At 35.6% G+C, this 26,202-nt stretch overlaps 1 protein-coding gene and 2 long non-coding RNA genes across 5 annotated transcripts; 1 reads left to right on the top strand and 2 right to left on the bottom strand.

The window, feature by feature from the left end:
• On the top strand, positions 1 to 24,538 carry HPGD (15-hydroxyprostaglandin dehydrogenase). 2 transcript variants are annotated; one of them, XM_042870837.1, is made up of 7 exons: positions 11 to 177; positions 287 to 410; positions 4,017 to 4,123; positions 14,319 to 14,415; positions 21,110 to 21,186; positions 22,375 to 22,538; positions 23,635 to 24,538. In XM_042870837.1, the coding sequence occupies exons 1-7, from the start codon at positions 85 to 87 to the stop codon at positions 23,768 to 23,770; spliced, it is 798 nt and encodes a 265-aa protein (XP_042726771.1). In that variant the 5' UTR covers positions 11 to 84; the 3' UTR covers positions 23,771 to 24,538. The 2 variants fall into 2 exon arrangements, with proteins under 2 accessions (XP_042726772.1, XP_042726771.1); XM_042870838.1 differs by lacking the exons at positions 21,110 to 21,186; positions 23,635 to 24,538 and having other exon boundaries at positions 1 to 177; positions 22,375 to 22,467.
• LOC122179759 lies at positions 3,784 to 7,629 on the bottom strand. The gene is made up of 2 exons (XR_006178820.1): positions 5,274 to 7,629; positions 3,784 to 5,150 (listed from the first exon to the last, which is right to left on the bottom strand). It is a non-coding gene; the product is annotated as an uncharacterized LOC122179759 (long non-coding RNA).
• Positions 10,389 to 24,945, bottom strand: LOC122179758. Of its 2 annotated transcripts, XR_006178819.1 has the most exons (6): positions 24,822 to 24,945; positions 17,948 to 17,997; positions 15,704 to 15,843; positions 13,162 to 13,247; positions 12,106 to 12,382; positions 10,389 to 11,272 (listed from the first exon to the last, which is right to left on the bottom strand). It is a non-coding gene; the product is annotated as an uncharacterized LOC122179758 (long non-coding RNA). The 2 variants fall into 2 exon arrangements; XR_006178818.1 differs by lacking the exon at positions 10,389 to 11,272 and having other exon boundaries at positions 11,281 to 12,382.
• Between the last annotated feature and the right edge of the window lie 1,257 nt (positions 24,946 to 26,202).

Genomic DNA, 26,202 nt, shown 5'->3' with positions numbered 1-26,202 from the left:
GAAACTTGGGGCAGGTGACACCGCGCTCTGTTCCTCCGGCTAGGCGGGAGACAGCTCCTCTACGCCTCGCGGGCGGGCAGCGCCATGCACGTCAATGGCAAGGTGGCTCTGGTCACCGGCGGGGCTCAGGGCATCGGCCGAGCCTTCGTCCAGGCGCTGCTGGGCAAGGGAGCCAAGGTAAGCAAGCCCCGCGCCGCTCGCTGCTTCCCTCTCTCCGGGAGCCGGCAGCCCCCATCTCGGCGCGGCCCCGCTCAGCCTCTTCCTTCCTCCCTCCGTTCCCGGGCAGGTAGCGCTCCTGGACCGCAACCCCGAGGCCGGGCAGCAGAGCAAGGCGGCCCTGGACGAACAGTTCGAAGCGCAGAGGACGGTGTTCATCCAATGCGACGTTACGGATACAGAGCAACTGAAAGGTAAGGAGGAAACTGCCGGCGCGGCTCCGGCTCGACATGCAGCGACCTGACGGAGCCCGGGCTGCCGCTCCGATGTGTGCAATTCGGGGTTCTGGAGGGCAGCCTGTTCTCAGCCCGACCGTGACTCAAAAAGGATTTGTTTCTGAACCTGTGGACGTGAAATATTATTACCAGCGCACGTGCATTTCACTGTGTTACTTGGCACATCGTAAAGAAAAGCCAAAGAAGTTATTTCCATTGAGTGTCGTGTGATATTTTTCCATGGAAGCCTCTGCAGAAGATACTTGTTATTTTATGAGTAATATATATGAGCTTTAAAGCACGGACATGCTTTTTATGAGGCTTCGGTACAGAATCCAAGCTGCATTCTCTCATCACAGGAGCAATAAATTCTACTCCAAGTTGCAGTGATCTTTCCATATGGCATGCTTATGTCCAACATATGCTGCTGGAGCTGAAAGAAGGGTTGACAAAAGATAACACAGCACTTCAGCCTGGGTTTTGATACAGATTGATAGAATTCTGCATGTGTCTTGCATATGCAGGTCATGGGAAGGAGCTTTTCTCCTGTATGATTGCCATTATTTATTGCCTGGATTTATGATCACCATTTTTATTATTTTTTTTTTTTAATGTAGCGAATAAATCCTGCACCCTAGTGAGTTCTTAAAATAGCTTATAGTGTTGATGTACTCTACACAATATTTTATAACTACTGCATCACTTCATTGAAGTTCCATTCTTAAGAGAAACATTCACAGGTAATGAGTCAGTCAGATAGAGAGTTTGACGTCACTTTTGTCAGTGTCCTTTCCAGGTTCATTTGTGTCATGTTGGATGCGTACCCTTTACTTCTGCTTTTACACACCGCACTGCTCTTGTTCATGTCTCAACAGTGGAGGTGAAACACAGTCATTCTTTTTACAAATACTGTAGCTAGTCCATAGCTCAGCAATATTATTCTTAGCTCCTAGGTGGTGTCATTATGCCTGATTTAAATGTTTTCCATTGGAGATGCTGGAAATAAATGTGGGAGATGCACTAACCAGCAAACATACTATTTATCAGCTAAGCTAATAAGTGATTTTTTCTCCAAGTGAAAGGAGTAACTCAGGAGAAGAATAAGCCTCTTAGGAGTAGGAATAGCATGTGCTGCAGCACAGCTTTTACTTCAACTTGCTTTCTCTTACCCTGATCCCATAGTTCCTCTACTTTTTGCACCAGGCTAGTGCACGGCCTGCAGGCAGAGCACTCGGAACTGGAAGGAGCAGGATGGCATAGAGAGGGAAATTCTGCAACCAAGTTAGCAGGAAAAGAGCAATCAGAATAGGAATGGAGGGATGGCAAGGATCAAGGGCAAGGAGTTGCTATGCTTCTCTAATACAGCATTATTATCTTTGTGGATTTCTTCACTTGCAATTGAAAACTGCTGCATAATAAGCCTAATTTCACTCAGAGTTTTAAGTACTTAGTGGATGTGTCATGTCCTATATCTGCTTTTTACATTCAATGTCACATTTTTAATAATTTTATTCCAACTTGAATGCTTACAAAATGAAGCAAATCACAAGACTAGAACAAGTATCTGTAGGTACATAATGCTCATGTGCAGGGAATCCACTAGTTTGTCCATATCCAAGTCTTTCCTTGCTTTTTCCTGCGGTGGCTTTCTTATGTATATCTTCACCTTCAGTTTAAAAAAATGACCATACATTTATTTTTGCTTACCGTGAAAATTTAGGAAGCTCATTTGTGATTGGTGTTTAGACTTACTTTCCACTGTTTTTCTTACTTGTTAAAATTGATCCTCTCTTTCATTTGAATGATTAGCATTTTGTATGATCATTGGTTTTTCTTTTTTATGATTTAATAAGCTCTAAGCAACTACTCTGCAGTGTAAACACAAAGTTATTTTACATCCAAAAAGGGAAGAACAATTTAGTTTACAGTGATCTTAGTGATCAAGAAGGCAGAAAAGAGACGTTTTAAAAATATGAAAAACCATAGTACAGATTAAGAACATTGAAAAATCTGTACAATAAGAGCAACTGGATGGATAAAACCTTTTCCAACAGCTGCCAAGCTCTTGTTCTGATGTCAAGATGATGACTGTGATAAACTTGCAGCAGCATTCAGATCTATTAAGAAAACACTGCTAGAGTACCAACCATATGGTAAAATCAAAACGAAATAAAAGTAACATTGTAAACTCTTGCAATTGTTGGAAAACAAAACAAAAACATAGAAATGTTTATTTCAAAGCTGCAGCTGTACCCTTGATTGACGCTAGTAGCCAAAGATGAAAGACCAGAGAATTCAGTGTTATGGTATCAGCTTTTAGGAAAGTAGTTTCATTCATTAAGGCCTTTCAAGCATAATTTCAGTATACCTGAAATAATCAAGATTTTCAGTCAGTCATTAACTGATGTTTTTTAAAAACAATATTTGAGGGAGTGGTATTTTAGAATCATAGAATCATAGAATCACCAAGGTTGGAAAAGACCTAAAACTCAGTCCAACCGTTCACCTATTCCCAGTAGCTCCCACTAAACCATGTCCCTCAACACAACATCCAGCCTTTCCTTGAACACCCCCAGGCTCGGTGACTCCACCACCTCCCTGGGCAGTCCATTCCAGTGCCTGATTACCCTTTCTGAAAAGTAATACTTCCTCATGTCCAGCCTGAATCTCCACTGCCGTAGCTTGAAGCCATTCCCTCTGGTCCTATCACTAATGACACGAGAGAAGAGGCCGACCCCCAGCTCACTACAGCCTCCCTTCAGGAAGTTATAGACAGCAATGAGGTCTCCCCTGAGCCTCCTCTTCTCCAGGCTGAACATTCCCAGCTCCAATGCGCATAATAAAAAATATGCTTTTGCATAATAATAAAAGATAAGTGATGTGTATCCATTTTTGGAGGAAAGAACAACCTGTGAAGAAACTGTATAACTTCAGATCAGATCTGCAGCCATGGAAAAACTTAGTTTGGAACAAATATTTGGAGGTCATCTCATCCAACTATGGCGTCAAAGCAGGGCCAGCCTAGATGAGTTTGCTCATCACTATGACATCATTGCCTTACACATCTTTTATCTTAGTTCAACGCAGTGCCACTGTGGAAGTTTCCCTGTTCTTATTTTCAGCTTCCTTGGAAGACAGGTCTTCATTTTTATCACCAGAACAAAGAATATGTGAATTTGGCAGACAAGTTATTATTGTTACCTGATGCATAAAAAACTATTAATAAATTAAAAAAAAAAAAAAGTAAAATTAATCAAGAACTCTTTGTACCTGAAAAATCTGTATTAATTACATCACTGAATAAGAAGTGCATTCTTAAAATTAGTTAAATTCAGGCCAGTCAATAAAACCATTCTGAACAAATAAAGCCTTTATTTTACACTTAAAATTTATGGGGACAGTTCTGGAATTTATTACATCAAAGTCATACAGGATCAAGCTATAAATGTTTATATAATTAGGTGCTATATATCCAACCTAATGCAAAATGTATGAGTGATAAGAACTTTCATTTGCTCATGTTATCGGGCATTGTATAACTGAATGAAAAGTGCTAAGAAATGTCACCTTTGGATTTTACTATAGGTGCTTTCAAAAAAGTAATTGAGCATTTTGGAAGGCTGGATATTGTGGTTAATAATGCTGGAGTGAACAATGAGAAGGACTGGGAGAGCACTATACAAATTAACTTGGTAAGCATTATCTCTTCTCACATACTCATGCTTCAGTAATTGACACCGAAATGCACTTAATCTGCACAAACCATGGAGAGTTATGCCATGTGACAGAACGTGGATTATTAGACTGGTAAGCACAGCTGTCCAAAATATTACCACCTAATTGCATATGTATAGACAATTAAATGTATGTGCAGTGGCTTCTTTACGTCATCTATCCAAGATGTATGGCACCGTGTGGAGTTATAGCAGACAACATTCTCCTTTCAAAGCCCAATGAAATCCCATGTAGGTGTAATAATATGGCACCTAAGGCAATAGAGCTCCACCTACATGAGACCGGTCTGTTTATATGAATGCTTTAGAACATTTTAGCTACCTGAGAGATTCAGCTGACCTGTATTAGGGAATAAGTCTAATATATACTACAGGATAACTGTGATACTATAGGAAAACTTTTTCATCCAAGCTCCATGTTTTCTTCACCACTGAAGCAAGTATACAACCTGAGTTTTTAACATAGGCCATTTCAACATTGTGACTAATTGAAGCACATCACTTAAGAGCACTTGCTAAAACAGAGTACATTCAACAAGAGTAAAATTTATTTTCAGACTGTAACTAGTTCTTTGATGTTATTTGGCTAACTCTACAAAGAAGTCTCATTCCTTTCACCAGGTAAAATCTATTTCTCAGTTGAATTTGTTTTTTTTTTTTTTTAATTTAGGCTACAGTTAAGAGACCTAAGCTCTATAGGAAAGGCCAACTTTCAAGGTTAACAACATTGTGGTCAGCTTGTGTTCTACCATATATAATGTTCTGATTGGATGTTGTCATTCTTATGAAAATGCTTACAAAGTGTTGTAGCCTTGATCTGCTCAGAAAAAAAAATTTGGTAGAGTGCAGCATGGAACTTGAAACCGAATAGTCATTTGGAATGTGTCAGCTGGACAGGAGAGCTCAGGATATGAAAATGAAAAGCTTGGTTTTTTACAAAATTCTGTGGATAAAGGTATCTGAGTCACTGAATTTGAATGCCTCTCTGAAAAAAAACAACAACAAAATATACCTGGACATGTAACGCAAGCTGTATCTGAGATAAGATCTAGAAATTCAATTGAGAAATGTGTATTTTAAAAAATGTTCTGATATAATAATTCTTTACCTTTTGTATCTATCCAAGGTTATTGTTTATTCTTGGAATCACACATTAAGGTTTCCACAATAAGAGAAACATTGTTCATTTTCCTTTCTCATTCCTTTAGATCTTCCTTAGGATTTAACCACACATGGTTCTCCATCTTTCACTTCTGAAATATTCTGACAAATTAAAAAGTAGGATGTTTCACACTGTGAACTGACAAGAGTGTGACATCACAAGTTCCATGCATATGTCTTAGATTAATATAGGCTATAATTTACTGTAGGCAGCCATCCACTTGTCAAATGTGCATGCACAGGTAGTTAGTCATGACCAAAAACAATGAAGTCTGTGTGAGAAACTCATTTGTCAGTGATTATTCACCTACAAATTTACCTCAAAAAATGAAGGCACTTAGGGTCCGCAAATCTAGAGTATAATTTAGTGCCTAAGTAAATATCTTCACTTACAGACTGATGTACAAACAATTTTATAACTGCAGAGTAGGAGGAAGGTTTACCTCATATATAACTTAAACATGATTATATAGGTTAATTCTCCATGAAGTTCTCCTTCGTAATTGGAAGTTGAATAAATGCATCAACTCATGCAGGTGACTAAAATAAGCACATTTAAAATGATTAAGCTGAGTAAAAGCACAACCATGCACATTAAATTAAGGACAATTTAAGAATTACATATCCTCGTTTATCTTTTAATTGGAATATTCATTAACTGTCTAACCTCGAGCCAACAACATAGCTGATTTCCATAGGTCATTTCTAACTAGTTACAATAATTTCTGTAAACCAGGATATTCATGCTTCATGCTTATTAACTATGAAAAACAGAACAGTAAAACTACTTCATGTAATATAGTATGTTGATCAGTTCCATAAAACATGTTTTGGTTCTGTTAGAGAAAGGAAAAAAAATGTATGAAAAATGCAATTTAAAAACATGTCTATTTCCCCAGCATAGGATATTTGATTATCCTTTGTGTTATCCCTAAGAATAGAAATAACTTCTACAGCCACATATTTTGATATATACAATGCAACAATTAAAATTAAAAAAAAAAGGGGGGGGGGGGGGGTTGGTGGAGAAAAACCTCTACATGCCAACTTTGGTCTTCATGACATTATTTATATATTTATACAACAAATATTCCCTGCCCCAGTTTAAAGTACGAAGTACAAAAGTAGAGCAGTACAGAGGAAGATAAATCAGAACAAACACATATGGGGTGTGTTCTTTATGGCTAAAACAGTTCACAGAACCGGTTGGTCACCAGGAACATTTTTAAAGAGGTGCAAGGAAGTTCCCTGATAGCACTGCTTGAGAAAACATGAGGAACAGAAATGAAGAAGCAAATTTAAAGAATGGGACATACTACAGTAGGAAAAGGAGAGAATAAAAAACAGCTTTTGCTTGTATTCATTAAAGTTTCCTGTGAAGGAAACAAGGCAGCTTTATGGTGAGGAAAAAAAAGGGTAACAACCACTAGAATGATTTCTCTTGTGGTGTTTTTCACAATCCTGTTGCATTTTGTGCTAAGTATCATCCATCTTTTTTTTTAGTATTTCTTTCAACACTTCTAATTAAGCATGCCAGCAGTATCATCCATACCCCATAATAGAGCTTCAGCTACTGATACCTATACAAATGCATGGTCTTGTTAATATAGCATGCAGAAAGGAACATGGCTACCATATAGGAATTTTATTTTAAGTGGGTACTGCCTATGTAATTTCAACAGTCCATCACAAACAAAAACCACATACAGAAAGTCATGAGGATGTGTGACATGTGCATCTTTATGAAGAGTCCTACCTACAGCTGTCTAGAACAACAAGAATAGTGTTTCTTGCAACCTGCTTCACAGAATTCATGCTTAAGGAATCCAAAACTTTTATAACCTTTTTTTTTTCCTCTTAAAGACCTCAAAACAAATTTTAAAAAAAATTACACTTAAAAAAAAAGATTACGTTTTGATAAGCTTTAGATGCGCATTAGTTAAACACAATTTGGTGTCCTTTTTTCTTGTCTTGTAGGCTTTCTGGAACTGGTAGTGGCTGGGATAGTGGGGACATGGTTTAGTGGGAAATAGTGGTGACAGGTATCCACAGGACAGGTATCCTGGTTAGATTGGATGATCATAGAGGTCTTTTTCCAACCTTGATAATTCTGTGATTCTATGATTCTAAGCTCCAAAGATTATATACATTTACTGATACATAAATTTGATCCAGAAAGGTCATTTGTGAGCCTTCTAAAATTACAAAATTATTCTCCTAGAAAAGCAAAAACTACTAATTAACATGTAAGGGAATACGTTTTTAGTTTTATGCATTTCTAAAGTTAACTTGTTTATCTTGTTTCACAGGGAAATAATTATGAAGTGTTTTTATTTTGATTTGATTTTATTAATGCTTTATGTTTTTAAACAATGTTTTTAAACATAATGTTACTGCACTGTAGTTAAAAATTTCTGGGAATTGTTTTAGGGAATTCATTTTTTAAAGAGATTTGAAACATATTTTTTTTTTCTAAAACTTAAAAAGAAATAAAATGAGTTTTTAGGCAGAAGTAGAAAAAATGGGAAAGTTGGCATTCTTTGTCATTTGAAATTTGGAAGAAATAGATTTTGAGATTCAATTATGCTCTTATTTAATCTCATCTGCATTTTATGCAGTATGCATATATATATCTACAAAATGTGTCCGCATAAATACCAAACGTTTTAAGACAGTTGTCAGAGATATGTGAGTAAAATATTCTCAAGGCAAACCAAATTTTTATTTCCTCCTATACTGTGGAAGTGTGGATAGAGAGGCAAACACCGCCTGTGAGGAGATTTATTCTCATCTAGAAGGGCTTTGAAGACAGTCACAGAAAGAGATGTAGGGAAAGGTGAAATGATAGCTAATTCTGAGAATATATATTCCTAAATATTTGGGAAGCTGGTTTTCTTTTGCTCTGATAAATGAACTAGTGAGATCCGTCTTGCTCTCTTTGTTTACTCCATTTGTATTGCTCATTCCCTGGGTCATAAGGAGGTAGTTAAGATGAATATAAAAATTTCTTGTGCAAATGATGAAGTACATTAAGAGAAGCATGAATGTGTGGATAGGTTACATATAGCTTATGGTGTAATAAAATTTCTAGCAACTAGCAAATCATGCAAAATCAATTAATTCCCTCGTCAGTAAGGAACTATCCTTCGAAAGGCCAATTAATGTGTCAACAACAAATTTAAAGCTAACTAGGCAAGCTTCATCTTATTTACTTCTGAGACAAAGATGTAATGATCATTGCAGGGCTGTTCCCTTGTGTAAGTTAGATAAGGGCGTATCTCTTCTGGTCCATACACCTTGCTTTCCTTTCCTGTTTTATCAGAAGAAATTACATGGGTTGAACTTCCACCTCAAAAAAACAAACCAGGATACAGCTAGATTCAGCAGCTGGGTGTTACTGCCTGGGCTCACAGTACAGACAGGAAAGCAATTTCTTAACACTTCTTATGTAATTGCTCAGTGTGGAGCACAGAGCTGTCTGTAGAAGAGTAAACTGCACAGTTAACTAGTGTATCAAGATTGCATTCTAAGAAATACACCAACTCTGTTGTTCAATGGCTTAGCTGCCTATTCCTTAAGTGTGTGATGTCAGAAATATGACTAAGTGCTTACAGAGAGATGTGGCTACCAAAAGGTGAAAAGTAGCTATTATCTTGAGATCAATGGCATGAGGATCAGCCCTCCCAGTGCATAAAGAGAGCTGTAAGCATACTAAATTTTGATGTCTATATTAGGAAGCACATAGATAGACCTTAATTGTCCAGTAGGCCAATGAACTTCACAGCCTACCATTTTAATGTATGTTTATGGTAGCCAATGTTCAATTAAAATAAAGACCAATTTATTTGAACCACGCACCACCTGAATCCAGTTACTCAAAATATAATAATATTCCTTTATTCCTGAGGAATTTAGGGGGCAAAAAAGTACAGAAGACATGGAGAAGACAGAAAGACAGAAGAAATGGAATTAGAGCTCTGCTGAAAACTAGGAGTTTTACTAGAATCAGAATTTCAAAATACTATTTCTTTAAGAACAACCATTAAAACCATACAGACATGTATGGGACATGCAGACTTGTAATGTACTGTAGATTCTGTAAGTTTTGTTTCAGATTTTGGCACTGATAGTGAAATTGCCAAACAATTTATTATATAAGTTGATGATTACTGATAAGATGCTTCCAATTGCAATTACAAACATTTTGAGTAATAGCACAATTATTTTTCAAAGACCAGACATCAGAATGTCTGGTCATATCTAATTCAAGTCTGAATTTTTTCAGAAGCTAACACTAGGAGATACTAAGATTTAACTGGGAAGAATCCTGAACTTTCTTCTGGCAGGTACAATATAAAACTTTCTCCCTTAGGAGCATGTTCAGACCTGCAGTGCACCTTGTCTTCATTATTTGCTAGAGTAAATAATTGTATTTTGATAAGAATACAAACAGCAGTATCAATGAGGTCAGTTTTTTCAACAACTGGGAAGATAACCATTCCAATTATTTTCAGGTTTTAATGTTAGTTTTCAGTAGTCAGCATGAACATGAAACAACATGAACAGCCAACATGAAAAGTCATGGCAATCAGGAGAAGTCCCTGGTGATTGGAAAAAAGACAACACCACACTCATTTCTAAGAAGGATAAAAAGGATGATTCTGGGAACTACCATCCCATCAGTCTTACCTCTGTGCTGAGAGAGATTATGGAGCAGATCCTCCTAGAAGCTATGCAAATCCTGTTTGACCAACCAAATGGCCTTTTATGATGGTGTCACTGCATCAATGAAGAAGTGAAGAGCCACTGATGTTATCTATCTGGTCTTCAGTAAGACCTTTGACATGGTACCCCACAACATCCTTCTCTCCAAATTGGAAAAATACAGATTTGATGGGTGGACTGATCAATGGATGAAGAACTGGCTGCAGGATTGAGTCCAGGAAGCGGTGCTCAGTTGTTCAATGTTTGGATCAGTGGTATCCCATGGGGATCAGTGCTGGGACTGATACTCTTTAATATCTTCATCAATGACATTGTCAGTGAGGTCAATTGCATCCTCAGCAAGTTTGCTGATTACACCAGTCTGTGGGGTGCAGTCAACACACCAAAAGGATGGGATGCCATCCAGAGGGACCCAGACAGTCTTGAGCAGTGGAACTGCAGTTGAACCCCAAGAAGTTTAACAAATCCAAGTGCAAGATTTTGCACCTGTGTTATGGCAACCTTTACTACCAATAAAATCAGGGGGATGAAAGGATTGAGTGCAGCCCTGCCAAAAAAAAACTGTGTGTACTGCTGGATGGTAAGCTGGACGTGAGCCAGCAATGTGACCTCACAGTCCAGAAAGCCAATCGTATCCTGGGATGAATTAAAAGAAGCATGGCCAGCAGGTCGAGGAAGGTGATCTTGCTCCTCTGCTCTGCATTGTGAGACTTCACCTGGAGTACTGCATCCAGATGTGGAGTCCTCAGTACATAAGAGATATGGACCTGATGGAGAGTATCCAGAGGAGGGCCACAAAAATTATTCAAGAGATGGAACATCTTTCCTACAAGGCTGAGAAACCTGGGGTTATTCAGCCTGGAGAAGAGGAAGCTTTGAGGTGACCTGAGAGCAGTCTTTCAGTATCTAAAGGGGATCTACAGGAAAGAAAGGGGCACACTCTTTAGCATGGTCTGTGGTGATAGTACAAGGGGAAATGGCTTCAAGCTTAAAGAGGGTAGATTTGAGTTGGACATACAGACAAAATCTTCTACAGTGAGGTGCTGAAGCACTGGAACAGGTTGCCTAGCGATGCGTTTGATCCCTGGATGAGGCTGAATCAGGCTTTGGGCAACACCTGATCGAGCTGTGGATGTCCCTGTTCATTGCAGGAGAGTTGGACTAGATGACCTTTAAAGATCCCTTCCAACTCTAAGGATTCTATGATTCTAGTTACATAACCTGAAAAAAGAAAGAAAAAAAGGCAGATGGGAAACATTTTTCATCATATTCCAAGACCAGGAATGCATCATTCTTTGACTTACTTTTTAATGTGCATGACGCACTGAAGTGATAGTTTATAAGCTTTCTCTTGGAATGCAAACATCCAGGAAACTAGTGTCACATTCCATAAAAGAGGAAACCTCAGACTGCAATTTGCACTTTTCCAAAGATGAGTTTCAAATCAACTCCCCAAAAATATATACACCTTTTTCTTTGAAAAACATCTTTCCCATCATAGTTCTTGGCTCCCAGATAGAAGAGCCAGCCTTGGTTTGTTCACCCACCTGGATCCATGGGCTTGGCTGGACAGTGACACTTAGATTCTAAGAATAAATTGCAAGCTCAAAAAACAGTGAGTTCAGCTACTGCCGTTCTACCTTTGAAAACTATTGAGATGACTTTCTTTTCTGGAGAGCGAAACGTTGGCAAGTGAATGGAAGATCTATCACAGAACACCTTCATCCCGAGTGCCATCTGATGAGTGTGCAGACAGCTAGGTTCTTCTCACTCTCTCTACTTTTTTTCAGTTTATTCCCAGAATAATTATTTGTGTTACAAGACCAAACACCAGAAATAGCCATGATCATGCACATTTATAGAGAAGTTCCATGCAAGGATAACAGCAGTTATAAGGGTAATATCCAAATGAATGTCTGCATTAATTCAGAATACAACCTCTCACAATACCTATAAAAGACGGCTTCCTCCAGCTCACCAAGAGATGCTGCTCATGGGGTACAGAGAAAAAAAGATTAGTAATATGATTTTGATAGAAAAGTCAAGCCACTCACTATTCCCATTTATTTGTGGTTTGCCCAAGGACTCATCTTGCTCTTTTATCTGTTTGAATGAGAAGGCTGGAAGAATAGAAAAATCCTCAAGGAGCCACAAGCTACTTCCTTCTCCAACTGATTTATTTCTTCTCATCATCAAGTGGAATTCTCCTTTTCTGTTCAACAGGCTGAGCCACTGCTCCAGGGCATGATAGGGCCTGCACCTGCTTTCCAGAGACAGCATTAACTCTTGCTTTTCTAAATTGTCCTGTATACAGCTTATCTTATTATATATCTAGAGAGAGAGAGAGAGAGAAACACCAATAAATCTAATTTTTCTGTTAAGCTGTTAATGAGTTCATTCTAAGAATAAATCTACCTTACAGCAATGCTACCAGGCACAAATAATCTTATTTTTCTATACATTCTTTGAAATTTAAATGTGACAATGAACATTAAACACTGCAAGACCACATTTATAGTGTCTGCTACTTTTCAGGGCATCAGATCTAATTTAGCGAGACACTGAAAACAGACCTTTGAAAAGCTTCTGTTAAAGTATTTAGAAAACAGCTTTTTCTTATATTAATCAAAATGTTACTAGTGATATGCTGAAAATATATTGATATTGAAAATATAAAATACTACATCTATATGAATGAAGAAATGAAGAAAATTAAGAAAAAAAAGAGCTGATTCAATATCAATACTACAAGGCAAACTTTGTAATGAAGCTTCAAGTTTTATATCTCTGTCACTGTGCAGTTCAGACTTGTGCTACTTGGATACAGAAAAAAATAAAAAAAGGAAGACATTCAAATCTTCCAAATACGTTTCCTATTAAAATAAACAAGCACGATTCTTGAAGACAGGAAACAAATTGAATTAGAAGTCTTGTTAAAAATGAAATGTAATAAATACATGTCTTAAAATTATCCATTTTTTTGTTTGGAAATTTAGACAATAGTAGAAAAACACTTCATGTTGCTTTTGTAAAAGCTTTTTTTTTTTTTTTCCCAGTACAATTAACCACTAACCAAAAGGTTTTAGTAATATACTTTGGGACATTCCTACCTCAGTGGTACAGAGTCCTTTAAACCTTCCCTGGCACATATGTGGACAGATGTGTAGGGCCACTTTATCTGTTGAGCATCTTAGTCCTGGTCAAATAAATGGCACAGACAATAAGAAAATATAAATGGAGTTCTTGATTAAAAACAGAAAGAATATCTCTGGAAATATAAAAGTGATTCAGTTCTGAAATTTAAGCCAAATACAAACTGATTATGCAGAGATCTAATGAACTTGCTAAATAAGTATGAAACATATGAAGTTATTATCTTTCACTTAGAGCATCACTACAGCTTTCTATTAGTACTCCTCAAAAATCTCTGGTAAAGCAACTTACTCTTTCGGGGAGACTCATTTGCTTTAAATATCTTAAGTTTGGTGGGATGAATCCCAGCAGTAGGGTTCAAAACAAGGTCTTAGGTAATCAAGATATTAAGTCACAGCAAAACTTTTCCTTAAAGTTCTTTCTTTAAAAATAAAACAAATTTACATACTGCAGTTAAAATTACGCTAATACCTTCCTTCACATCTTGTAAAATGTTTTGTTGCTCTTGGTTTTTTCCCATAGCTGTATTTGTCTGTTCGAACTAACCTTCTTTTGACAGGAAAAATAAAAATGCACTAATTTCAGCCAGAAAATACAAATTTTAGGACCAGAAATAGACTACATAACTTAATTCTAAGAAGTGCAAGTTTCTCATGTCACGAGTCAAACAAAGACATAAGTGTAACAACTTCAGATTCAGTCTGTACATTTTCTAAAATGAATAATAATTCATCTCAGTAAAAATACTGGGATTATGATCTGTTCATCCACTTCTTATATCCTCAGACAAAGCATGTATTTGGTCTATCAATTATTTACTTAGTATACATTTTCTTTCCTTCACAGCACTTATTTTAGGCTTGTTTCAAATTACATCTTTATTAGAAAAATAATCAAGCTATTATTTTATCTACAGCAGTTTTGCTTTGGAAATTATTGAGCTGAATTACTGTGGAATGACTTCTGTGTCTATAATCATCAAAGAATAAGTTAGATCACAAGTCAAGTAAAGCAAAATTACAGTTAAATGTTAAAATTAAAGCAAAACTAATTTTTTAGGAGTAAAAAGGGAACATATTTTGAATATAATTGTACTTTTTCCCCTTTATGTTAGACATCTGTGATAAGAGGAACCTACCTTGGTCTAGAATATATGAGAAAAGGAAATGGAGGTGATGGAGGAGTAATCATTAATATCTCATCATTGGCAGGTGAGAATATTTTCTACATAAACACTTTCTGTTCACTGGTTTGTATCTAAAAATCAATGGATTGTACTATTTGCTCTCACTTTTTTCTTTTTTACTATGGCTCTTCCCTGTTTATTCTCATTTTGAGCTATTTTTCATCACAGTAACAGAAATGGTAGGACAAAACCTAACTTGCCTCATTTTATTCTACATTCTGAACACTATTTAATAACACTGCTAAGTTACAATGATACATACTCAAAGGTGGGAACCATAATCTAATTTATAGACCTAAGAGAGTGGTGGCCTTAGGTCCTGACTGTGGATAGGCATGACTGTTCTGAGGACATTAAATTAACATATAAAATGGGTTTCTGCAAGGAGAAATCCAGTCCACCCTATTGACAAAAATCACACAGAGGATCTGATTTCACTCATATACATACTTCATATGGGTGAGGGGTTCTTTAGCAGATGGTAAATTCATCTCTATTAGCTCAAACTGACCTCACATCAGGACAAAATTAACCTGAAGAGAACTGCTATCACAATAAAAGATTTCATCAACACAAGTAAAAGATTACGTATTTCTAGAGAAGTGCTGATGCACGCAGAATGCTTAAAAAAGGGCAAACCTGGCAAGAAGTTTGATTCTGTTTTAAGTATTCTGAACTGATTAAAAAGATTTTGCTTTTATGATCTGACAGTTTGGCTTTCCTCAGTTTGTATCATTATAATTATTATAATTTTCATTTATTTAATTAACATTATGCTCTAACTATTGCAACCATCTATCAGAAACAGCCTCCTTTGCTCTGTTTGCTTTTACAAGTCTTCTACATAGCAGCTTCTTCCTAGATCGTAGGGAAAGCCACATTGTAAAAGCTGACACACACTAACTTTTTATAGTTTATTTATTTTTTACTGTTTGTGCTTTGTGACTCTAACTCTCCTTTACAGTCTGAAGGTCTAAGTCCCTAAACTCACTCCATATACAAAAGGCAAGCTGCCATTGGCTTGTTTAACATTCCCTGCGTGTGTTTTCTTTTCTCAAAGCTAGCTTCTGTTAATGATTAAACTTTGGAGTGGTTTTAATTTTACCCTCTTCCCCCCCACCCCCCAAGCCAACTCCTCTATAAGATTGTGTCAGCTGTGCTCCACAGACTGACAGCAAGTGTCTTGTTGAGCAGCAAAGAAAGTTATATGCAATTCTTGTGTAACACTCAATAATGTTTGCTTCACGCATTAATTAGTTCTTAACCATGGGAATTCTGCCAATGATTGAACTAGAGACTGAATCAAACCTTACTGTTTTATGCTTCCAAAGAACACCCACAGACATACTTCAATGCATCCTATGAAATGGATGCCATAAGTGTTTGGCTGGGTGTAAGCCATAGGGTCCACCATTTCTTTCCAGTACTGAATCGTCCTTTCTTCAGAGCATTCCTGCAAGACAGGGCTAAATGTGAGAGAGAAGGAAATACATAAGCTTGCATAAAAGAGAATGCCAGTTGGGGCAGGATTTTGAATACATAGTAATATACTTAATTTCAAATTTAAAAAGTAAACTTTTCTAAAACCCATTCTGTAGGAAACTACTTATGTTAATTTTTTTTTTTATACAGAGTATATAGAAGCAACAGGAATAGCACAAAACACTAAATTTAACTCCCGAAATTAATTACATGACTACATTTCACATTCTCTCTTACATTTTTGTGACTTATACATATACACTTGTAGTAAATAAAGAGGAAAACTGAATTTGTTTGTGTGAGCACTTGCTTCAAGAGCTTTCATTCTTTCATGAAGTTGTTCTGTAAAAATTGAATTTCTATTTGCCTGGATTCTACCATATTTAAAACAAACGAACAAAAGCGAAGTACTTATAGAGATATATAGAAATAAAATATTTAGCTTAGAACATGCTAATTTATATTGCTCAGTGAGAATTTGTTTGATGTGTAGTCTATCTGGCATGTACAACTGCTGTATAATAATATCAACAGTTTGATTTAATTTCAAGCATTCAGGCTCCACATGCAGCCAGTTTCCTCTCTTATGTAAAGCTTCAGCCAAAGGAAATGTGTAAAGCATTTCTTCACAGCACAGCAGAGACTTCTTTAGGATCTGATATATATATATATATCACAAGAACAAAACTATATGGTTAATTTCATTTGAGTAAGGACAAGACTGTGTCACAGTAATGGAGAAGAGTAAAGGTGCAAACAGCTGCACAGTTGGGTGCCCAGTTCAGCATCATAGAAGAGCTTTTGTTCCCTCTCTTATTTAAATTAAGAAGTTGCTGAGCAGAATCTGTCAAGGCAAGATTAGAAAATTTAGAAACTATTCCTTCAAGACTTTGGTTCATTGTTATGAAGTTACCTAAAAATAATGCAGTTTACAATTTGCTCTGGTTTTGGCACAGATCACATAATGACATAATGAGCACAATCTTTTATTCCTCCATATTCTTAAGAATAGAATATTATGTAAACCCCTTAAAATCAATTCCCTCATCACTCCGTAGGGCCATCATGCCTCTAGGTCATTTTTCTTTTTACATAACTGCTTCTTTTCAAGAAGCTTTGACCTTCAGAGAGTGTTGTGAGCATATCCCACACTGCAGACTTTTGCCCCAGGATGACAAAGGAGATTTCTGTGATGTGGTTTGAAAATACATTTAATTTAAATAAATATGGCTACATCCTGTGTTGTTATTTATTTGTAAGTATTCTATGTGTTACAATAAACTGTTATAATTCATAAAGCAAATCTAGTAGAGAGAGGAAACAAATTACTTTGACAATATTTTCCAGTAGAGACACACTCTTATGGCTTGTATTAAAATAGGTTCCATCAGTTACCCAAAACTTACACTTAAGGATCTTCACCTCTTTCATTAAAAAATAAAATAAAATTACAAATTTGGGATGGAACAAGATATTGAGGTTATAAAAAAACAAAGTGAAAAAAATTTGAATAATTATTGGAAATAAGCTTAATCCCTGCATAATAATAGTGTAGAAGCACTGCTTTCTAATGAGCTCAAACCCTCTGTGAGATGAACAGCCGTGTTAGAAAGCAGATTTTGGTTTCTTATTCTCTACAGTATGCTCATAGAAACACGAAGCTTCTCAAAGAATTAGTGAAACAAAGCTGTTGTCAAGCAGAAACAAAATTTGTCTTAAGCTGCCTAACAGTGTGCACCCATGAAGAAAATAGAGGGTAGAAAGGTCATCAAAAAGCTCATAAATCTTATTCAAGGAAGGAGGCTCACTCAAATCTCAAAGGACATTTCAGGGGAAAAGCATACCTGGAAAAAAAAAAAACCCTAATTCTGTATTCATTAAAGATTTTCACAAATGTAGAAAATAATTGTTTCAGCAAAGCTTAATGATAAATTAAAGCTTATTGATACAATTCCCCACATCCCATATGAATTTATCAAGATGTAGACCATGAAACTTAATTAAAACTATTAACCATGATAAACAAACAGCTGTATTGAAAAGCCTGATATCTGAAATGAGTCCTGACACCTTACCAAGGAGAGGACTACCATATAACCAAAGGCACAAGCTGGCCATCATCCTGCTGAGAAAAAAGAAAAGGGAAAATGAGCGCAGGATTATTGCTGGTCTACTCAAAATGTTTATGGTAATCAAAAAAGCACCTTCAGTCATCATGAAATCATGTCAAGTTCACCATCTAGTTCTTGATTGAGATCCTTTGAGGAGGAAGGAAGTTTCCTGTCCCCTTTCATTGTAACAGTTCTGTGCCATGACAAAACCCAGAGAGAGGAAGCTCTAGGTATAGTTGCCTCCCCCTGTCCCAGCACACACTGCTTCCATCATCATCCATTTAAACATTCTCCCCATGCAAACTTTTTTTGCAGATAATATTCCCCAGCCTCTTTCAGTGATGTTGTTTCACTTTGCATTAGATAATTAAATATCTACAGAAGCAGCAAATAGAATCCAAATGTTCTAACAAATGAATGCCCACTAGGAAAACATAGTCATGAACTGCTAAATACTCAGGCAGAACAGAATCACTGTCACAGAGCAGTTCCCAAAATATTTTCCAGCAAAGCCCTAGGATACACTGTGAACAGATACAGCTTCATATCTCCATGGGGCTGGGGAAATCAGACACTGTGGTACTAGGTGCAGAAGTCAGGAACAAAAGCAAGACAGGAGTGCTGTTGTGAAGGATGCGAGGACTAGCTTTTCACTGTTACTTATTACTGCTTTGGCTGAAAGAGAGTTGATTTCTTTGTGGTTCTCCATGTTAGCAAAAAAAAATTTCAGTTATTCAGAATGGCTTTAATGTTTTGATTTAACCAAAAAGATGAGTTACTTGTTCTGCTCTTCCTGCCAAGTTATTCCTGCTCTCTTATGACATTTAAGTAAGTCTTTGAACCTTCTTCAACTTCATTACAGTGAACTGTACCCTTCCTTTGTTTATTTCTGGATTTTCCCTTCCTTTTCAAGTAAAGTAACTTGTCTTACTATATTTACTTGTGTTAAAAAAAAAAAAAAGCACCAACAAAATCTTTGAATTCTTCCTTTCCATTTCCAAGTACATTTTGTCTGAATCATGTCCATTACCTGTAGCTTCATTGGGATTGTTTTCATCTTTAAAATACATAAAACCTCTAAATGGCTAAAATAATAATAATGATACCATAGTATTTCTAATGAGACAGTATTCCGGCGTTTCCAATTATTACCAGAATACTGATGATGGATGACAATCAGAAGTCACCAGAAAGGAATACTGTAATCACAATCCATAGGAAACACATTTTTCAAAAATAGATTCTCAATCAAAAGTATAATGAATCAATTCAAGCTAAGGACACAACAAGGTTAAGTTGTTCATTTCCCATCACTGAACAGTGCTGCTTTCACTGGCTAAGCAAAGTGGCATTTAAACTAAGTCAAAACCTTGAATCTTGTCATGGTTACATTTAAAGTTTTCATAGTAATCATCCACTGAGATGAGAAACACTCTTTGATTTTATCTTTTAAAGATGTGAAAGAAATTATTTCTGTTGAATTAAAATATCAAGGCATCAAAATCAAACTTTGCAATACTGTATTAAGGAGCACAGACAAATGTCATCCTTTAACTACGGAACAGGCGAGGTTTTGCTTGCTTTTCACAGGAACTTCACATTCAAGTGGAACCAGAGCATCCATGTGGTCCAGTTCAGGTGTTACTGCACAGCAGATATTATTGGCTTAATGTTTAAAAATACACGTATATACACGCATGATCTATCTCTTCTTTATCAGCTTTTTGCCATCAAACTCAGTGTTACTATAATTAACTTCTTAATTTTTCTACCAAAGTCTCTGCTCTTCTTATTTTACTGTAAATAATGATTTTATGCTCTTTCACTCCCACCACAAACGTACACTATTATGGCAGTCACTTTTCATTTTGCTTCTCCTTTTCCTTACAGAACACATCAATGTTATTGCCAAGTATTGTTCACTCTTTTTTCTGTCCCCTGCTAAATATCATGCTGGGTTTTTATTTCTGAATAGGGGCCAATGTAGGAGGTACCATACAGTGAAACTCATTTCATACAGTTTAACTTAGTGTAGAAAATGCTTTGAGAATATCTCCTATCCACATCTCTGCTTTTGTTTCTTTCTGCTCAATAAGGATTTCATCTTATTATTTTCTCAGTGTTTAATCACTCATCTCCATACACTCTGGTACATACAGAGCAGGTCCTGCATTCATTTCTTAGTACTTTTTCCATTTGCTTATTGCAAATTGACTTCCCTATTCCATGTAAGTCTTTTCTTAAAAACCTATGAAATATTATTGGAGCAGCACTGTAGGTAAAATAAATTTTACAGTGCCTCACGTTAAGTCTGAGTTATTCTATTATACTTGCTTCTTTGAGCAAAACCCACTATGCAATGTAATTTACTCTTTGTTGTAATTCAAACGACATTATCAAATAAACAACAACATTATTTCATGGGCAGTTGAGCAGCACATTCATTTCCATTCACTAGCATGCAGGGGAAAAATTTTCTCAGGTTTTTTTTTTGATGTTGTTTTTTGCTTGTTTTTACTATCTGAGAGAAATAACTGAAGGGAGGGATGTAAGTCAGACATTTTATTTATTTGTTTAGTGGAGTATTTCTAGCATACAAATTCAGGTACAGTAGCCAAAATTGACTTTGCTATTTCTCTCATCTTGACCCACATTCCTTCCTTAAAATCACTGCAAATGAATGCAGGTGTCCAGTTTGTGTATCAGCAGTTAAGGTTTCAGTAATGAAAGTATCTAAAATACTTTACATATATCAAGATTCATTTTAAAAGGCTGTAAAATTCTTTTTCTTGAGGGTTTCCTTTCTGTGTTCTTTCTTAGGTCTTGTCCTTTATTTTTGTCTTACTTCAAAGACAGTACTTTAATCTTAAAATTATACTTTTTTTTTTTTTTTCCATTATTCCACCCTTGACTACCTGTGTTTTCATCTATTTCATCCATTTTTCCCCACTTCACTTAGATTAAAAAACAGAATTTGCAGATTTTTAATGAACTATTTTGTTGCATTTCTATGAATTTGATGAAAATTTATCACATTTTTTTACATTATTAACTTACATTTGTGTTTAAGGTCATCGTAAGTAGGGGTACCCAACATCCTTATTCAGATAACTTTTTATTTTAAAGGACTCATGCCTGCTGCATTCCAACCTGTGTACTGTGCTACAAAGCATGGTGTAATTGGATTTACACGCTCAATAGCAGTAAGTATATGTTTTTGAAAACAGTATCAGCATCTCCTAGGGAACACCCTGTTTCTCATGCTCCCTCCTCTTTTGTCACACAACTGGAACAAACTGTCTTAAAGCAAATGAAGAATCCAAATTGCTAGAGGGTCCTTTCTTTCACAAAGGGTATCTGAAGATGGAATAAGTAAATTGTTTATGGTAAGTTTGAGTTTTAGAAAGGTTTACTGAGCAAAGGAGAAAGAAACTGTAAAATAGTTTAAGGACAAATGGAAGAGACCAGAAGTCATAAAGTCATAACTCCATCTCAATCATTTAACATTTTGCTTTTCTTATTTTTAAGTCAAACTGAGAACGTTGTAATTATAAATAGGTGCTGAAGTGCGGAAAAAGTGACTGGAACACAAATTTGTTGATCGTTATTTATTCTTGCCAACTCTTAACACACTAAAATGTAAAAACACATTCAGGATGGGACATGTTAGGTGTTATATGAGCACATAGTAAATCTTACTCTGACTACAAAATTTTCCAGTTAAGTTTAACAAGCTACGTGAGAGAATAACTTGGAGAGAGTGAAGTATGATTACACTTTCATGGGTTAAGCTTAGAGAAGATAGCCCACTTATAAAAGGCTTCCACCCTAATTTCCAGAACAAAGAACCTAAAAGAATCATTTGCATGGTTGTCTAGATTTTACTCCCCTACTCCCCACACAAATCACTCCTTTTTAATATTAAGCTAAACAGATAAGTATGGTTAAATGTTGCATATCACATAATAGCCACAGCACAATCCTGAAACCTGGTTTTCCAGTTTCACTTTCTTGTGAGAGAGTAATTAAACACCATCATGTAAGTTCGAAAATAAAGGGGTTTGCAGAAAATCAGAGCAAATGCCATCTCTATGCTGAACATGAGAAAGTTGAGGAGAAAAAGAAAAATCAGCACAGAATCACTGTACTTACCAGGGAATTAGTACAGCCTAGCATCGTGGAAGCACGATGCAAAATATATAGGACTTTCTTTTCTTTTTCAGGCCGAAAATGCAGGCTACCTTATCATGAAAATGAGATAGGATTTACGTAATGTCAGGCAGGGTTTCTGTTAAATGTTATTTTACTTAGCTACACAATACTCTTTTAAAAAAATGTTGATGTTGAATTCCTAACTCTGTGCTGAACTCTTAACTCTATCTCTTTTCTAGTTAGCTGCTAACATGGAAAACTATGGTGTGAGACTCAACACAATTTGTCCAGGATTTGTCAACACACCAATTCTTCAATCAATAGATAAAGAAGAGAATATGGGACAATATTATTCGTATAAGGATGAGATAAAAAATATGATGCAGTTCTACGGTGTGATGGAGTAAGTCAAATCAGATACACTGCTTTTTGACCTTTGTAAATAAAGAACAAGTTTGCATTTTCAATTAATTCTCAGCAGGCAAAATTAAAAGAATGAAAGGGAAACGCTGCCTCAGACCAAATTCTGTTAATTGTATTCTATAAATAAATGAGTAATGGCAGATACTTAAGCCTATTTCAGGAGCATCGTCTGCGTGGTGATGCTTCCTCCTTATGCATTCCCAGTTCCAGCGAAGTGCAAATCAAATTCCTGACTTAAAGATGGTGTATTAGTTCTGAATAGTCCTTAGCAGATCGTTCCATAAATTTGCTAAATTAAAATCTTTATTAGATACAGAGAATATAATTTTTATTTGGTTCCTACAAAATATGGACATGAGACAAACAGAAATCGGACCAAGTACTGGATCAAATTCATAAATGTACAGTAACGACTATGTGGATCAGATTAAAGTTACCTAGTCCATCAGGGAATTGCAAAGAAAGGCCAAAAGCCTTTCTAAAAATAAGAACAAGTAAAGCCTGAAATGACATCTTAATACTTCCTCGGTTTCTTAACAATTAGCTGTCAGCTCCTTCTACACAAAAGAAACCTGTGCTGTTTTGCCCAATATTTTTCATATTTAAAATATCTATTTCATCTACTGAACATATCCAACTGATATGGCAAAGTTCTCCATGCACTAGCTTGTACCAGTCCTACTACAAATAAAACTAAATAAAAAAACAGCAAAGTGCTGCAGAGGGTCTTGTAAGGGCTACTTCTGTCCATTGCCCCTGCAATAGAGAAAATCAATAGGAAGCCCAGAAGTATGTGGATTACAACAGGAATTTAGCAGTACCTGCAGCAAATACTAATGATTTGCAAAGTTTGCAGCTTTATGTTCCATCTTCTGATTAAGGAGATTGAATTTCTCTCCTAATACAATAATACCACCTTTACTTTTCTGAAAATAAATATATTCAAATATCAGGCTAAGTTTCAGGGTATATAGACTTACTTTGTGTTTTTATAATTATGCTTTTCACAGTCTATTATTATTATCACAGTCTATTACATCATTATTATTGAATAATAGCCTCTTTTTTTTTTTTAGCCCATCAATAATTGCTGAAGGACTGATAACAATAATTGAAGATGATACTCTGAATGGAGAAGTTATGAAGATTACAGCATCCCAAGGGATTCATTTTCAAGAATACAGCCAAACACCTTTTACGTCAAAGAGATAGATCAAATTGTTTAGCTCTAATTAACTTTTGATTTTTAAAATATAAAAAAATGTTGGATAAACTTTTGGAAAAAAAGTTAATGATGTATCTAGATCAGTGACAGTATTCCAACATCCACACCCTAATTGCAGAGATGGAGAATAAAATCCAGTATGGGGAAAATGTTATCAACTTTTGATTCCATATACGCTAAAATATTTTATTCAGTAGAATATACACACTGCTATGAAGATTTCTGACTGTATAGAAAAAAGGGCCAGTTTTTTCCTTCTTGTAGTTCTGTGCAGTTATCCAGTCTATGTACGCCATGCATATTTTGGTGGACCTGACTTAGTACAATTCTTTTCATAGAAGTAAATATATTGTTATTTACATTTGGAATTCTCCAAACCAAGAATTCAGTTCAGGATAAAACTTTAAAAATTAAGAATTTACTTTTTCATGTATGTACACACAAAAATAGAATAAGAGGCAAAATACTTTTTTCCTCATTTAAACATGCAACTGAATATGTAGCATATCATACACAGAAGAACAGATTTTTTTCCTCTTGGGTTATACCTATTTATAAATTACTTCTATTCTAAAATATTTGTTTTCTTTTTTATATATAAATATATATATATGTATTTTCAGTCTTTGTATATACAAGGATCACTACTTTGGCATTGATTGAAATGTCTGTTTACTCATTAAATCTCATTTTCTGAATCTTTAAATCTAATTTCCTGCCTTAACTGATTAAAACCTGAATTAAATCCTGAGCAACCTGCTTGTTTCATATTTGTGCATATCCATTTTGCTATCATAACACTTATTTTTAGATGGAACGTATCAAACAAAGGCAACAGAACTGAACTGATGAGTTTCCTACTTCTTGTGCTCCCCTAGACTTTCTGAATCAATCCCCAAACATAAATATGAAATAAGCCTTGGTATTCCATGGGCTACATACCTGAGTAAAATACATTTTAATACAGTAATTTATTTAGACTTATAACATAAGAAGAGGTAATAATCCTTATGAAAGCTGGAAAAAGTTAATACTCACCTTCCTAGGGAATACTGACTTTAATTTCACTGATTTAAGCATTGCTTTTTTTTTTTCTTTTTTTTCAGGATTGTAACTAAGAACGGAAACACTAATATTTATCTTCTGTGGAAGTCATCAAGTAGTAAGGCTGTGAGGAGAAGAAAAGAAGCAGATACACATACCTTGAATTACTCACCATTCTTCCTTTGCATCTATTTTAGGCTATGATAACACAGATATTTTTAAAGCCTATTTTGAACAAACACATGATGCTAGCCATGCCATCAACATCCCTTAAGGCATCTGTTGATCCCTCTGGACTAGCATCTACTATCTAACTTGGTTATATTAATTTCTACATTAATTTCATTAATATCAGAACACAATATAAAAGATCTGAATATTTCCTACAGGGTAGCACTAAAGACTTGATGTAAGAAGCTAGTAAGCTTTATTAGTCAGGTCTTAACACTGATAATTGCCTACCTCTGTTTCTCTCCATGTTAAACCATAATACAGTGCAGCTTATAAAAAAAGAAATGTAAAACAATAATGATAGCATATGTAAAACCATGCACCTAGCAAACATTACACTAAATTAGATGGTAACTCAGCAGTTGCCATTAATAACATACTTCAAATACTGCTGAGAATATTGTATATTATCAGCACATGTACCGCTGGCATACTGATGCTTGGCTGCTCTTGTTCATTTTTACTCCTTGCTGCCCCAAAAGAAATACCTGTTAAACTTGAAGGATTGAGTTTTCTAGGGGATGAAAGAAAAACATATTGTTGAAGGGTGTAAATAATAAAAGGTCAAAATTTTGATGCATACTCCCTGGGGAAAGAAATAAAGAGAGGAAAGAAATTTAAAGTTAATTAGAGCCATCACTTCATACATCGCAAAATCAGCTTCTTGTACAAAATTCTAAATCTGTGAACAGATAAGATTCTAAGAATTGATTCAGTTTACATGGGTATCACATAATAACCCAAGACAAAATTAGATTAATAAAACATACAATTAGACTCCAGGACACCTGGAAAAACTGAAACTATATTTAGGAGAAAAAACAAAAAAAAAAAACAAAAAAAACAACAACAACAACAAAAAAAAAAACAACAAAGCCATATCTTTCTTTTATGTATAGATCATTTCTTCTGGATTATTTTTGTAACTCAGAGACAGAAGTTTTCAAAACACAGCCATATAGAATGCCTTCATGAAAGGTAGAGACTACATTCATTTCCATTTGCTAATCTGATAAGGAAGTCTCAGAATGCAAAAAGTTATTTGATCAAATAAACATTTATACTAAGATAAATCTCAAATGATTAGCACATTTGGAACTCACTGAAAGAAACAACAGAATAACAAAGAACTAAGCCTCTTGAT

This window comes from Lagopus leucura, unplaced genomic scaffold (genome assembly GCF_019238085.1).
Source record: "Lagopus leucura isolate 7727_CA_CO unplaced genomic scaffold, USGS_WTPT01 Super-Scaffold_100004, whole genome shotgun sequence".
NCBI classification, from domain to species: Eukaryota; Metazoa; Chordata; class Aves; order Galliformes; family Phasianidae; genus Lagopus; species Lagopus leucura.
This window is presented reverse-complemented; position numbering and strand designations above follow the sequence as displayed.

What these genes read in the sequence shown, in the direction of transcription:
- HPGD (XM_042870837.1), top strand. Translation starts at nt 85, where the DNA reads ATGCACGTCAATGGCAAGGTGGCTCTGGTCACCGGCGGGGCTCAGGGC. An exon ending in GCACTATACAAATTAACTTG is followed by an intron (nt 4,124 to 14,318) that starts GTAAGCATTATC and finishes CCTTTATGTTAG; the next exon opens with ACATCTGTGATAAGAGGAAC. An exon ending in GATTTACACGCTCAATAGCA is followed by an intron (nt 21,187 to 22,374) that starts GTAAGTATATGT and finishes TCTCTTTTCTAG; the next exon opens with TTAGCTGCTAACATGGAAAA.